Source organism: Nelumbo lutea, chromosome 8 (assembly GCF_056320005.1).
Source record: "Nelumbo lutea isolate HS-2025 chromosome 8, American lotus-T2T, whole genome shotgun sequence".
In the NCBI taxonomy this organism is placed as follows: Eukaryota; Viridiplantae; Streptophyta; class Magnoliopsida; order Proteales; family Nelumbonaceae; genus Nelumbo; species Nelumbo lutea.
The window spans coordinates 26,546,867-26,561,959 of NC_142691.1; the positions used below are offsets into that span (position 1 = coordinate 26,546,867).

General features: G+C 40.9%; 1 protein-coding gene across 3 annotated transcripts in view; it reads right to left on the reverse strand.

The window, feature by feature from the left end:
* NUDT3 (nudix hydrolase homolog 3) overlaps nt 1–15,093 on the reverse strand; it is an 88,371-nt gene that overhangs the window by 6,341 nt on the left and 66,937 nt on the right. For all 3 annotated transcript variants that reach the window (XM_088957476.1, XM_088957475.1, XM_088957474.1), the window contains 3 exons: nt 3,370–3,464; nt 3,180–3,270; nt 2,936–3,082 (listed from right to left, as the gene is read on the reverse strand). In XM_088957476.1, the coding sequence (XP_088813602.1) occupies nt 2,936–3,082; nt 3,180–3,270; nt 3,370–3,464 (333 nt within the window). The remainder of the gene's footprint in view (nt 1–2,935; nt 3,083–3,179; nt 3,271–3,369; nt 3,465–15,093) is intronic.

Sequence of the window (15,093 nt, forward strand, 5' to 3'; positions counted from 1 at the left end):
GATCAGTACTAACAGCTTCTTGAAGGGTTTCTACCCAGAAATACCAGCAACACAAGAAGAAGAGATAACCGACCTTCCTTTGAGAGTTTCAACCAACCATTCACTGCTGAAGTCACTTTTCTTGATGAAGAAGATTATGCGCAGCAGAGAGAGACGAGCTGTGATGTTTCAGACCTAGGGCGAACCAGTTCTCTCCATTGACTGATCAGAAACGAAGGAAGAAGAGTCACGAACACTGCTGAGGTGCTTTACCAACTGAAGTAGGTTAGGAACATGGCTCTGATACCATGTTTCGAATGCTGCTACAGTAACCCGAACCAGGAAGAGAAGGAAGAAGAAGAGGAAGAAGAAGAGGAAGAAGAAGAGGAAGAAGAAGAGAAGAAGAAAGAAAATAAGGGTCTGTCGAAATCTGATGGATTGCCCATAAGTTGACCCCCTTAATCCTTATTAGATTCTAATGACCTTTACAAAGACTAAACTACCCTTACTTAAGTGTGGGGCAGAGGTCTCTAATAAAACTGCCACATAAGCAAACTACTTAACAAACATAAGATGACAAAACTACCCCTATTCGGCTCACTTTATCAGCTTGAACCATTTGAACAATCCAGATATCACTTGCCATGCACATATAATGGAGTATAAGAAGCATCAATACCGATGGTATTTTCCCTCCATGCCAAAGAGCTTATCACATATCTTGGATTAGAAGTACATACTTCTAAGGGGGCGTTTTTTTTTTTTGGATTTTGAGAGGGGGGAAAGTTGGTCAATGGGATTTTGGTTCCCATTGACCAAGAATCCTATGTTGAGTATGTTCTTTTTTCAGATTTATGTGGGGACCAGGGAAAGTTTATTTTCCTGGGTACCACTGACCCGGGTAAGTGATACCCATCTCCTGGGTGGGTAAATAACTTTCCCACCTAGGGGGAAAGTTGTCAACACTTGAATGAGACAAAAATGCCCTTTTTAATGATGGATTTTTATGGTTAAAATGGGCATTACCTTATTTACATGAGAAATAAAAGAACATGGGTAAATGCACTTACTTGGGTAAGTGTTTCCCAGGAAAAACTTACCTAGGTAAACTGCATTTACCCAGGTAAGTAACTTACCAAAAAGCGAACAGGGCCTAATGGATATCAAAGTTGGTGAATACATCTTAAACTACCCCTAAGGTTTAGGAAATTGACTAACTATACCCTTACTGTTTTAGTATTGTCGTAAGTATCCCTACTGTTTCTGACAATTGACTAATCTTCCTTATTGTCATTGTCCATTAATTGAAGAATTAAAAAGACTATTTTGCGCATCATTCTTCTATAAATTTTCAAAATGAGGGCCTGTTAGAAAACACTACCCAATGCTCAATCTAGATCTCGGGAATGACAGGTGGCACTGTCGATCAGGAGCCTCGAACCCAACTTGATTTCTTTTCATTTCTCTTTTTCCTCTCCCTCTCTATCCTCCCTCTCTCTCTCTTTCTTCCTGCTCTTCTTCTTATTCTTCTTCCCCCCATCGACCTCACCTTCCCTGTTTCAATGTAATACCACATCGTCGCTGATGTGACGTCTACTCACCGGTCGATTCAGTCTCCTTCTCTGACAGGAGGGGGGCGAGACATTGTCGTTGAAGTTGTTCAAAGCTCTTGTATTCAAAGTTATAAAATACTGACAAGTATGTTAATGGAAGACAGAGATGACGAAGCTTAGTACAATGCAACTGTTATTAAAAATAAACTCTTCAACTTAACCACATCGGTCACCCCTTCCTCCCTGGTAACTTTACTGATACCTCACTGTTGCCGCTGCAACTACCTCTGGCCCTCCCATCTACAACCGTTGCCGCTTCAAGAATTTGTGAAGCACCTCTTGGTTAATTGCACAGAGTGAAGTGGGACTTGTGGGCGGTGACGGTGGTGTTGATCTTGTTGATAGGAGGAATTGGAGATGGAGAATGGAGTGAGACTTGATAAGGTGCGTGGTTTTACGAAGGATGGGAGCATGGAAGAACACTGATAATGGCGACAAAGGATTATTTGTTCTTTTGTCGTTGATGCCATAGTACATAGAAGCTTAATGGCTTGTGTGAAGTTGTTGGCAAAAGCTTTCATAGAGGGGCTCCTATATATGTTTTAACAAATTATACTATAAAATTACCTGCACTTTTAAAACAGTGTGTTTAATCAAGGGAAAAATAGTACAAATAAACCTGGAACAGCAAGGAAGAAGAATGGAGAAGGGAGAAGAGAGAAGAAAGAGAGACTTTTGGAAGAAGAGATCATAGCTCTCTCCCAGCTACTTTCTCTGTTTTATTAGATCAAACATAACAAAGGTGAAGAATACAAGAATGCCCCTAGTAGGGCAGTTGCTACTTTCTAAAATAATGATGATTTTCATCAGACAATGAAAAAAATTGTTCAGTGGTTTTAAATTATAACATATGGTAAAAAAGTGAAAATTTGCCTTTTCCTTAAAACTCACTTTTAATTCTATTTTGAAGAGGATAATCCATTTTGATATTATAGATAGGGAACTATCATTAAGAGGAAAAATATAACAAAATTCTACATGCATTATGGTTAAGAAGCCGCAGTCCATGTATTCAACTTAAGAATGTCAGATCAAGAATAAATTTGACGTAATGCCCACATCCATTGAACTCAGTAGCCTTTCTCTGAACTATTGAACAATTTTCTTCATTTCCTTTAGATAAAAACAAGAAGGTTAATCATTCAATAATGCTGGCTTTTACATAGGACATATTTCTCATGGGAGATTTATTGAAATGTTAGTTTTAATTATATCTGTGCACTGTGTGTCACGGTATTGATCTTATAGATGGTAAGCTTCTTTTTTCTAGTACTCTTCAAGAGTTCAAAAATTCCCAACTTAAAATGTGTATTAATTATCAGTAAAAAAGTACAGTCCCATACCTCAATCTTTTCTAATTTTTCCATTGCAAGTTGCAATGGTTTTGTCATTATACCATATTTCTGGAGAAGTGACCTTGCAGCAGCTTTGTCACCTTTTGCCTGTATTGTTAGAATCTCCCTGCTCAAACTTTCAACGGCTCCATCAACCTAACAATATGAGAAACTTTAAACTCCTGTGCAAACCTTTGGAATCCTTTTCTGTAGAAAAATACCTTAAAGCTTGAAGAGTTAAAAACTTTCTTACCTTGCTGAAATCAACTGAAAATGTTCCATCAAAGTGCAAAACAAAAGCTCCTTTCTCAAATAACCAGTTAAACTGTAGAGCTTGTCCTTTCCTGATTTAATTTATTAAATATCAATGAAATGGCAATATAGGATTCAAAATACTAGTACTTAGCCACTAAATGCTGAGGTAGGATAAAACAATTAGTTACCCATGAGCTTCTTCTAAGCCAAAGCGTATTGACCGGAAGCATCCCGCAAGGAAAGAAACATGCATAGACTTTATCAAATTTTTTGGAAGCAATCCCTGACAAAAAGGGTGAACCAGAGTCAAAATGTGTTCTTGAGGACAAATACAATATGAATTCAGTGTAAGCATATTGGAGCTATGGTTGATGAACTAGTTCTACATTTTGAACGATTTTGAACTTAGTCTTTATCAATACCGGAAGCTCATTCTTTTTGGTGAGTTTTACATTTAACACATTATGTTTCTACTTTTTTATATGTTTGGTTCCTTATTTTTTGGTAATACCTATTACATGAGCCCCTTTGTCTTTAAACCAGAACCATTTCTCTCTCTAAATTGAGTAATACAGGAGTTTGAATGGATCTATTGTCATTCTGAAGGATAGAAATGAAGGAATAGCAATTAACATGAAAAAAAAAATTTTGATAGAAGGCCAGCTATTTCATGGTCTCAAGAGGCTTGCGTCAAAGGTAATGAATTTTATTTTATTTATTTATTTTTATATTGGTTATGCATGAGAACAAGATTTGAAGGAGGTCCCATGGTGTATTTTGTTTCTAGAAGACATAATGTGATTGATTGTGCAGGAATTGTGGTCCTCACCAACACAACAAAGAGTGAAATTGAACTTTGATGCGAGTTCTAGAGGTAACCCGGGCCCTTCAGGTATAGGAGGAGTATTCAAAGATGAAAATGGCAGAATTGTGGCTATGTTTTCAGGACCAAAAGGAGTGGGGGACTCATTGAGAGCAGAGGTGGTGGCCTTGCTTCAAGGTGTAAGATATGCCAAACAGTTGGGGTTACACCAAATTGAGATAGAGGGAGACTCTAAATTGTTGATTGAGTGGCTGCAATCTGGTAAGTTGGGAGCCTGGATTTATAGACAGCCCATAAGGGAAATCCTCAACACAACAAGGAAGATTGGTGCATGCTTCAAATGGACAAGGAGATCAGCTAATGGTTTATCTGACATGTTGGCTAAACAAGGGAATGTGAGGGAGAGAACGTTCTGGGCAGCTTTGTAAGAAATATTACTGGGGGATCAACACTTGTTTAGGGGTTGACAGATGTACTTAACTCTGGAAGGTTATTCTTAAGTTGTATTAATGAAGTTACCGTTTCCAATAAAAAAAAAACTAGAAGCTAAAAGATTTCAAGAAAACTAAGTTAACTGAATATATTGAATAATTTTTTATCAAAAATAGTATTACCTTTATTAGGATACATAAAAAGTCATTACCTAATGCTGGTCCTAGCTATCTGCGGCCTTGGGAGGGGTAGACTGGATATGGTCCTTAACCTTTGGCATTTTTTTTGCACAAAGTGACTGTTCTCAGACTCCAACCCACATTCTCATTCTTGCCAGCCCTTTTTACCATTACACCAAGTAATGGCCCTTTTTATTGGGATATGTGAATAAACCCTAGTTGATTCTAGGTCAATGTAGAGAAGAAGAAAGAAGAAAGAAAAGAGAAAGAAGAAGGGAGAGGAGAAGAGTGTTCGGCCATACTAGAAGAGAGAATGTTCAAAATCACTCTCCTAGCCGACCCACTTGACTTTTATTCATAAAACTTGAGTTACAAGAAAGACAATTTTGTCCCTCATAGAAGATGGGACACATAACTTAAACTCAGATACAATAGACCTTTCACTTTCAAGAAGATACACCAGAATGACCAAAATACCCCTGACTCGAGCATTCTAACAGGATACATATGGGATATAATTTTTAGAAGAGATAGGATTAAAATAGGAATTTAGTTAAAATCAATGGCCAAATGATTCCTCAAAGTGCTCAATCTTGATATATTGGATCTGTTTGCTGAAATAGGGCTGTCGAATGAGAGAAGAAGAGGAAGAAGAAGAAGAAGATATGAGATGGGCGGCAGAATAATCCTCAGCCAGCCCTAATCTATTATATATAAGAACATTACATAATGTTACATAAATAGACGAAAATGCCCCTAATTAGTGATGGGACACCTAGTCAAAATAAACATTAAATAAGATTAGGCCCAATAACTAATGACTTAAGACCCAACAAAGATAAACATACAAATTAAGATAGCCGAACCAACACTCCCCCTCAAGCTAAGCATGGATGTCAATCATGTTTAGTGTTAGTAAACTCTACCAGATTCTAGGTTGAAGTAGAGAAGAAGAAAGAAAAGAGAAAGAAGAAGAAGAAGAAGAAGAAGAAGAAGAAGAAGAAGAAGAAGAAGAAGAAGAAAGAAAGGTTCGGCCAGACTAGAAGAGAGACCAAATCTATCTCCCCTAGCTGACCCACTTGTATTTATTCAAAAAAACATAGAGTTACAGGAAAGACCATTTTGTCCCTCATAGAAGATGGGACACATAACTTAAACTCAGATACAATAGACCTTTCACTCTCAAGCAGATAATCCAGAATGACCAAAATACCCTTGACTCGAGCATTCTAACACTCCCCCTCAAGCTGGAGAGTATATATTATATAGTCCCAGCTTGTTACAAATGTAATCTATTCTTCCCCGAGACAATCCCTTTGTGAGGAGATCTGCCCACTGATTTCCTGAGCTCACATGAGATGTGGTTATCACCCCACTTATTACTTTATCTCTTACAAAGTGACAATCAACCTCGATATGCTTAGTTCTCTCATGAAAGACGGGATTGGAAGAGATGTGAACAGCAGCTTGGTTATCACAGTATAATTTCATGGGTTTGTCAATTGAGAATCCCATCTCTTGAAGCAAGTTCTTTAGCCATACTAACTCACATGTGGTATGGGCCATAGCCCTGTACTCTGCTTCTGCACTACTTCTTGCCACCACTGTTTGTTTCTTGCTCTTCCAAGTTACAAGATTGCCACCAAGGAAGGTACAATACCCTGTAGTTGATCTCCTGTCTGATATAGAACCAACCCAGTCAGCATCTGTGTACCCTACTATCTCAAGAGTTCCTCCACTTTGGTATAACAAACCACGACCTGGAGCACCTTTTAGGTACCTAACAATTCTCAGAACAGCTTCCCAGTGAGGAACCAGAGGATGTTGCATAAACTGGATCACCACACTCACAGCAAATGATATATCTGGTCGGGTAATGGTCAGGTAGTTCAATTTGCCCACCAACCTTCTGTATCTTCCAGGATCATCAAACTCTTCACCCGCATCAACACTCAGCTTGGCATTGAGTTCCATAGGAGTTTCTGCTGGTTTAGCACCTAACAACCCTGTTTCTTCAAGTAGATCAAGAACATATTTTCTCTGACATAGGTTGATCCCATGTTTTGACCTCGCAACCTCTATTCCCAGGAAATATTTCAGCTTCCCCAGATCTTTCGTATTGAAGTGATCCTGTAAGAATTTCTTCAGCCTGTTGATTCCATTGCTATCACTCCCAGTTATGACAATATCATCCACGTACACGACTAGCAAGATTTTCCCATCCTTTGAGTTATAGCTGAACACAGAATGATCAACCTGACATTGTTTCATCCCAAAGGCTTTCATCACTTCACTGAACCTGCCAAACCAAGCACGTGGAGATTGTTTCAGTCCATAAATTGCCTTTTTGAGCCTACACACTTTGCCAGACTCCCCCTGAGCAACAAACCCTAGTGGTTGCTCCATATACACCTCCTCAACTAGATCACCATGCAGGAAGGCATTTTTGATGTCAAGTTGTACAAGAGGCCAATCATACATAGCAGCTAATGAAATCAGCACCCGAACTGAACCAATCTTAGCCACAGGAGAAAATGTCTCCATATAGTCCACACCATACATCTGAGAATAACCCTTGGCCACCAACCTCGCTTTCAATCGCTCCATACTGCCATCAAGAAGATACTTCACTGTGTAGACCCATTTACATCCAACTGTGTGCTTACCGGAAGGAAGAGCGGTGAGTTCCCATGTGTGATTATGTTGTAGAGCAGAGAGTTCTTCTTCCATGGCTTGCCGCCACCCTGGAGAGGCAAGAGCTTCCTGGACAGTCTTGGGAATGGGAACAGATGAGAGTAATGATATAAATTTGCAATGAGAAGCAGAAAGGTGAGCAGTAGAAACATAGTGTGAAATGGGGTGAGAAGTACAAGTACGTTTACCTTTTCGCAGAGCAATAGGAAGATCAGGATCTGAAGGAGGAGCAGTAGCAGGATCTGTCGACAGGGGCTGAAGTGGAGGAGGGCCCGATGCACTTCTGCGGGTATACACTTGAGTGATTGGCGGCTTCCCAGTAGTAACAGGCATAGGATGTGCTTCTACAGTAGAAACAGGAGCTACTGGAAGGATGTCCACAACAGGTATAGGAAGGGGAACCACAGAGGGAGAGGAAGAGACCCCAGCATCTGAGAAGAACGGAACTGACTCAAAGAAGGTGACATCAGAGCACACAAACGATTTATGGGATTTTGGGTTATAACACTTATACCCTTTCTAAGTCCTTGAGTAGCCAAGAAGGATACACTTAGTAGCTCGAGCATCTAGCTTGTCTAACCCAGGCCCCAAGTGTTGAACAAAACAAACACAGCCAAAGATTCTTGGGGTAAGAGGAAATGGAGATAAAGTGGGAAACAACACGGAGAAAGGGGATTGACTTCCAAGGATTGACATGGGCATCCGATTGATAAGAAAACAGGATGTAAGAACAACATCACTCCAAAAATGTTTTGGGACATTCATATTAATCATCAAGGATCGAGCAGTTTCAAGAAGATGTCGATTTTTTCGTTCAGCTACACCGTTCTGTTGTGGGGTGTAGGCACAAGAAGTTTGATGAATGATCCCATGATGTTCTAGGTATTGCTGAAATGGTGAAGAGTTGTATTCTTTGGCATTATCGGAGCGAAGGATTTTAATATGAACACCAAATTGAGTGCGTATTTCAGCATAAAATTTTTGAAAAATAGGGAACAACTCACTACGATCTTTCATAAGATAAATCCATGTCATCCTTGAAAAGTCATCAACAAAGATTACAAAATACTTATACCCATTGTATGACACCACTTTAATTGGACCCCATACATCGGAATGAACTAAAGAGAAAGGACTTGAGACACGACTATCAACTCTTGGACTAAATGAGACTCTATGATGTTTACCCAATTGACATGACTCACAATCTAATGATGAAAGATGACTCAAGGAAGGAACCAGTAACTTCAAGGCCTTGAGAGAAGGATGACCAAGTCTGCAGTGCCACTGAAGAGGAGTAAGAGATGACTGAAAAGCTACTGGAGGACCACCACCATCAAGGTAATATAATCCACCTGCTTCATGCCCTCCACCAATCTTCCTCCCTGTCTTGAGATCCTGAAACACACAAGAAGAAGGGTAGAAGGTTACAGAACAATTAAGAGACTTGGTTAATCTGCTGACAGACATAAGGTTAAAAGGAAACTTAGGAACATATAAAACAGATGATAAAGGCAATGAGGGGTGATTAACATCACCAACACCACAGATAGGAGATGTAGAACCATTAGCAAGTGTAACTGTTTGAGGTGTGGAGGAGTGGGAAAGGGAAGAAAATACATCATGAGTCCCAGACATATGGTCCGAGGCCCCGGAGTCAATGATCCAGTGTGAGTCTTTGGAAGCTAAGCAAGCCATACCTGAATGGGCAAGTGTAGCGGTGTTCTGCTGAGATGTTTGAATGAACTGCTCATATACTGCACGTGGTACACTCACCATTTCCTTCTCAGAAGCACAAGTAGATGTGGAGGGGATTGGGTCAATTTGCTGACTTTCAGTAATTGTGTCACTACCCTTAGTCCTAGCATGGTTAGCCCAAGTGTTGGGTGTACCACGCAAATCATAGCAGAAATTAACTGTGTGCCCCTCTAAACCACAATGTGTACACTTTCTCTGAGTATAACTCCTTCCTCTTCCCCGACCTCCCCCTGAGTCTCAACCTCCAGTCCGACCACTAGCCCTGCTAAACATGTGACCACCACGGTTGCTTGGGAGTCCACTCCTGACACCACCACTTCTATTTCCACGACCACCCCCTTTAGTCACTACCAAACCAGATCTGTTAGAGAGAGAAGAATGTTCTACCGACTCAATGGATGTTCTCTTAAGACGAGCAAAAACTTCTTCAAGTGAGGGAAGAGCAGATCCTCCCAATATTTGTGCTCTGACTGGCTCATACTCAGCCTTCAACCCCACAAGAAACCTTGTCACATCAAGCTGCTCACGTTGCTGTTGTTGGATCTGAACATCTGATGTTAGAGGATGATACACATTAAGCTCATTACGAATGTTCCTCAAACTTGCATAGTACTCTTCTAAGCTTTGACTCCCTTGCTTCAAATTGAAATACTCTTGGTACAACTGATACACCCTATTTGTATTGTCTTGTCCAGAGTACAACTTCTTAGCATGATCCCAGATTTCCCTAGCTGTATCTAGGAACATGAAGTTCACACTAATCTTTGGTTCCATGCTGTTCCAGAGCCATGTCATTATCTGTGCATCTACTTGTTCCCAGTCACTGATCCCAGGGGAATCAGAGGGAGGCTTCTCCTCTCTTACATGTTTTACCTTTCTCTTGGCCTTCAAGAACACCTCCACAGATTTTGCCCATGGTACATAATTCTCACCATTCAACTTGATGGATGTCATTTGAACACTTAGATAGTCTGGAGAAAGCATTACAACTGTTTTGTTATCATTCCCATTTTCAATTGAAGCCATCTTAATTATTTTACCTTCAAATATACAACACAACCTCCCACTCTTTCACAAGACTTATCTCACTTATAACACCACCAATTCCAGCTTCTTTAAATACACATTACACACCACACACTAAGGCTGAAATCACTCAGTCTTCACATCAAACACCTGGGCTGCACACTGCAAACCATTCACCATCAACACACTAAGACTGAAATCACTCAGTCTTCACATCAAACACCTGGGCTGCACACTGCAGAACCATTCACCATCAACACACTAAGACTGAAATCACTCAGTCCTCACATCAAACACTTGGGCTGCACACTGCAGAACTGATTACACACAAGGTATAGGAGATCACTTTTAAATATTTTTGAAACATAGATACACCAATCACCACGACACAACCACCACCAATCTACTGCTGTTGTGAACTTCAGCAGTCGACAACTCTTCTTTCAACATACATACGAAGGGAAATGCAGAGGAACACAACTGAGATGCATATCAGTCACACTGAGCACCACCACCACAACCAACTTTTGAAACAAACAAAAAAAAAAGAAACATTCACAGTCCCTTGGACAAACAACAGTAGTGTTCATACCTGTCCACATTCAGCCCTCTTCGATACTGAATAGAGGGTTTAGTATACCACTCCAACGACCACCACAGCAATAACGGGAGGCATCCTCACCTCCAGGCCCACAAAACGACAGCTCCTTTTCAGCCCCTTATCGAACCTCCACTCAGGTCAGTCAAAAAAGGAAGAAGATGACTGTGAAAGTTGGCAGCGAACCCAGAAGGAGAACAGCAGCAAGAAAGAAATGAGGATACGACCTTACAGCTCTGATACCATGTTAGTAAACTCTACCAGATTCTAGGTTGAAGTAGAGAAGAAGAAAGAAAAGAGAAAGAAGAAGAAGAAGAAGAAGAAGAAGAAGAAGAAGAAAGAAAGGTTCGGCCAGACTAGAAGAGAGACCAAATCTATCTCCCCTAGCTGACCCACTTGTATTTATTCAAAAAAACATAGAGTTACAGGAAAGACCATTTTGTCCCTCATAGAAGATGGGACACATAACTTAAACTCAGATACAATAGACCTTTCACTCTCAAGCAGATAATCCAGAATGACCAAAATACCCTTGACTCGAGCATTCTAACATTTAGCTTGCCAAGTAAGTCCACGAATTTCACTGTAGCTAGCCCTTTAGTCAAAACATCTGCAATCTGCATCTCGGAGGGAGTATAAGGAATGTAGAGTTCTCCTGAGACAATTCTTTCTCTAACAAAGTGACGGTCTATCTCAATATGTTTCGTTCTATCATGTTGCACTGGGTTATTTGCAATGTTGATGGCAGCCTTGTTGTCACAGTACAACCTGAGAGGACACTCAATCTTTATTCCAAGTTCACCAAGCAGGATCTTAAGCCATAAAAGTTCAGCAACACCATGAGCCATAGCTCGGTATTCGGCCTCTGCACTAGATCTAGCAACCACATTTTGTTTTTTACTCCTCCATGTAACTAAATTTCCTCCAACAAAGGTGCAGTACCCAGAAGTAGACTTCCTGTCCCCAACAGAGCCAGCCCAATCTGCATCAGTATATCCTTCAACTTCAATTTTACAGTTTTTCCTGAACAGAATCCCTTTCCTCGGGCAAGACTTCAAATACTTGAGGATCCTTTCCACAGCTTTCATGTGAGGGATTTTAGGAGTGTGCATGAACTAACTGACAACATGTACAGCATAAGCAATGTCAGGGCGAGTGAGGGACAGGTAAATCAACTTCCCCACCAGCTTTTGGTATCTTTCCTTATCAAGGTAGTCCTCTCCTACTGACTCCTGTAGACCATGATTCTGTTCTATTAGAGTATCTGCTGGCCTACACCCCATCATGCCTGTCTCTTGAAGAAGATCAATGATGTATTTCCGCTGACATATATAGATGCCCTCTTTGGACCTTGCAACTTCAATCCCAAGAAAGTATCTCAGTTGGCCCAGGTCTTTGATATCAAATTCAGCAACCAAAACCTCCTTTAGTCTTTTAATCTCTTCCTGATCATCCTCTGTAATTACCATATCATCCACATAGACAATAAGTGCCGTAAGTTTGCCATTTCTCTTCCTTATGAATAGGGTATGATCTGCCCCACTTTGAGTGTAACCCCCTTTCTTCATGACCCCACATAGCTTCTCAAACCAAGCTCGAGGGGACTGCTTAAGGCCATATAGGGCTTTTCTCAGTCTACATACCTTCTTGCCAAAACCATAACCTGGTGGAGGATCCATGAACACCTCTTCATGCAGGTCGCCATTCAAGAAAGCATTCTTCACGTCCAACTGATGTAGCTCCCATGAGAAATTTGCAGCTAATGATAATAGAACTCGGATTGTGTTGAGTTTTGCCACCGAAGCAAAGGTTTCTTTGTAGTCAATCCCTTCTTTTTGAGTAAACCCTTTTGCTACCAGTCTAGCCTTGTACCTCTCAATGGATCCGTCCTCCCTATGCTTCACAGTGAACACCCACTTGCATCCAACAGTGCCTTTCCCTTCTGGTAGATTCACTAATTCCCAAGTCCTTGCTTTCATTAAGGCCTTCATTTTTTCGTCCATAGCCTCTTTCCATTTTGGGTCAAATACTGCCTTAGAATACCTGGTAGGAACATGCACAGAAGAGAGAGCAGACACAAAAGAACAATAACGAGGAGACAAATTGAGTAAGACACAAAATCAGCAATGGGGTGTCTGATAGTACAAGAACGAGTAGACTTACGAAGGGCAATAGGAAGATCCAAGTCAGAGGAACTAATAGGATTACCTTGAGTTTCTGAGACAGGTTGATTCGAGTCCAGTTGGTTGCTGTCATGAGTTAGAGGACCCTTCTTCCTTCTGTTGTAGGTGATTCTGATATCTCTTTGCAGCCTGTTGGAATCTTCAGTAATATTTGCAACATCACTAGTAGTAGCTGGTACAATGGGAGCCTCACTAGATTCACCTGGGATACCACAACTAGGTGGATCAGGAGGAGACGATGGAAGGCCTGAGGTAGAGAGAGGTACAAAGAATGGAGGAACAGAAGAATCCTCTTCCATCCCACTAGTCTCCCCCTGAAGAGGATTCTGGGAAGAATGAAAATAGGATTGAGACTCAAAGAATACCACATCCTTTGTGACATATTTTTTCTTGGTGACTGGATCATAACACTTGTATCCCTTCTGAGTAGGGGAGTACCCCAAAAAGATTCCCTTTGTAGCCCTAGGGTCCAATTTGGTCTTCTTCGGATCCTTGACATGTATAAAGCATACACAACCAAAGACTCTCGGTGGAAGAGAAAAGTCAGGAAGATGAGGGCAAAGAACAGAGAAAGGAGTTTTGATCCCCAATACCTTGGATGGCATTCGATTTATCAGATATGATGCAGTAAGGGTTGCTTAGACCAATAGTTTTTTGGAACTTTGTGCTGAAATAGTAAGGCTCGAGCAGTCTCCAGCAGGTGCCTATTCTTGCGCTCAACAACCCCATTCTGTTGGGGGGTACTAGCACAAGATGACTGATGAATCATTCCATCATCCTCCATAAACAGATTCAAGGACCTTTCAAAGTATTCTGCAGCATTATTTGACTTGAATTGTTTGACCTTCGTACCAAATTGTGTTTCAATCATTTTGCAAAATGTCATGGTTACCCGCGACACTTCTTCTCGTGCTTTTAATAAGTAGATCCATGTGCATCGAGAATAGTGATCAATAAAACTGATAAAGTATCGAAAGCCATCAACAGAAATAATGGGAGAGGGGCCCCAAACATTAGAGTGGACTAAGTCAAAAGAAGCTCGAATTTCATTACTCGAAGTTGAATAAACAGTTCTACATTGGTTTGATAGTTGACAGACTTCACAAACTAACTCTTGACTTGAAACACCTTTGAATAATTCTGGAAACAACACTTCCAATGATGAAAAAGGTAAATGACCTAGCCTAGCATGCCACAGATGTAACCTAGCTATTGACTCCACATTGGACTGACTACAAGTAGCAGATGTTTGCAAGGCCGAACTGATGTCTGCATCAAGGTAGTAGAGACCTCCACACTCATGACCGCTCCCAATCGTTCTCTTCGTCAATCTGTCCTGAAAGACACCATGAGTAGGAAAAAAGGTTATGCTACAATTCAAATTTTTGGTAAGCTTTGAAACAGATAAGAGATTTGAAGAAAGATTGAGAACATGCAAGACAGATTTGAGTGAGAGGTCCTTGCTTAGGTCAACCACTCCTTTCCCAGAGATGGTAGAGAGAGAACCATCAACAACCCTCATTTTATTTTGGCCAGACATTAAATGATAGGAAGAAAATAGAGAAGACATGTGTGTCATGTGGTCAGTTGCACCAGAATCAATAATCCAAGAGGCAGGATCAATAGTACTAGTTGCACTAAAGGCAGAGACAATACCTGATATGGCAAGGGAGGAGGATGGAAGAGAATTGGTCCTTAGACGGGCTAGGGCCCGGCCAAGTACCTCTACCTCATCGGTAGTAAAACCAAGGACCCGGTTCAAGGGGAATTAGTAGTCTGTCCCATGGAAGAAGAAGTAACTGTAGATGAGTGTTTTGAACCATCATCACTTTGACCCGTAGTCAGATTCACACTTGCAGATTGACCCTTCAGATGCTTCTTATCTTTCCTCAATGCAGCTGGCTTTAGATGCGGATGGAGAGCCCAACAGGTCTCTTTCACATGCCTTTCCCCTCCACAGTGGGTGAACTTCAGATGTCTCTTGTCAGAGTGCCTGTTTCCCCTTTGATTTGTAGAGATTAGGGCCGAATGTTCCACAGACTGTTCAGCTAGTTTTGTTTGAGTATCAACCTGCATCTCTTTTCTTCTCACCTCTTCATTCCTCACAAGGTAGTAAACATGACGTAAGTCTGGCATTTCATCCCTTCCCAGAATTTGGGACCTTATGCTCTCATATATAGGATCTAGGCCAGCCTGAAACTTAAATGCTCTACCCTCTT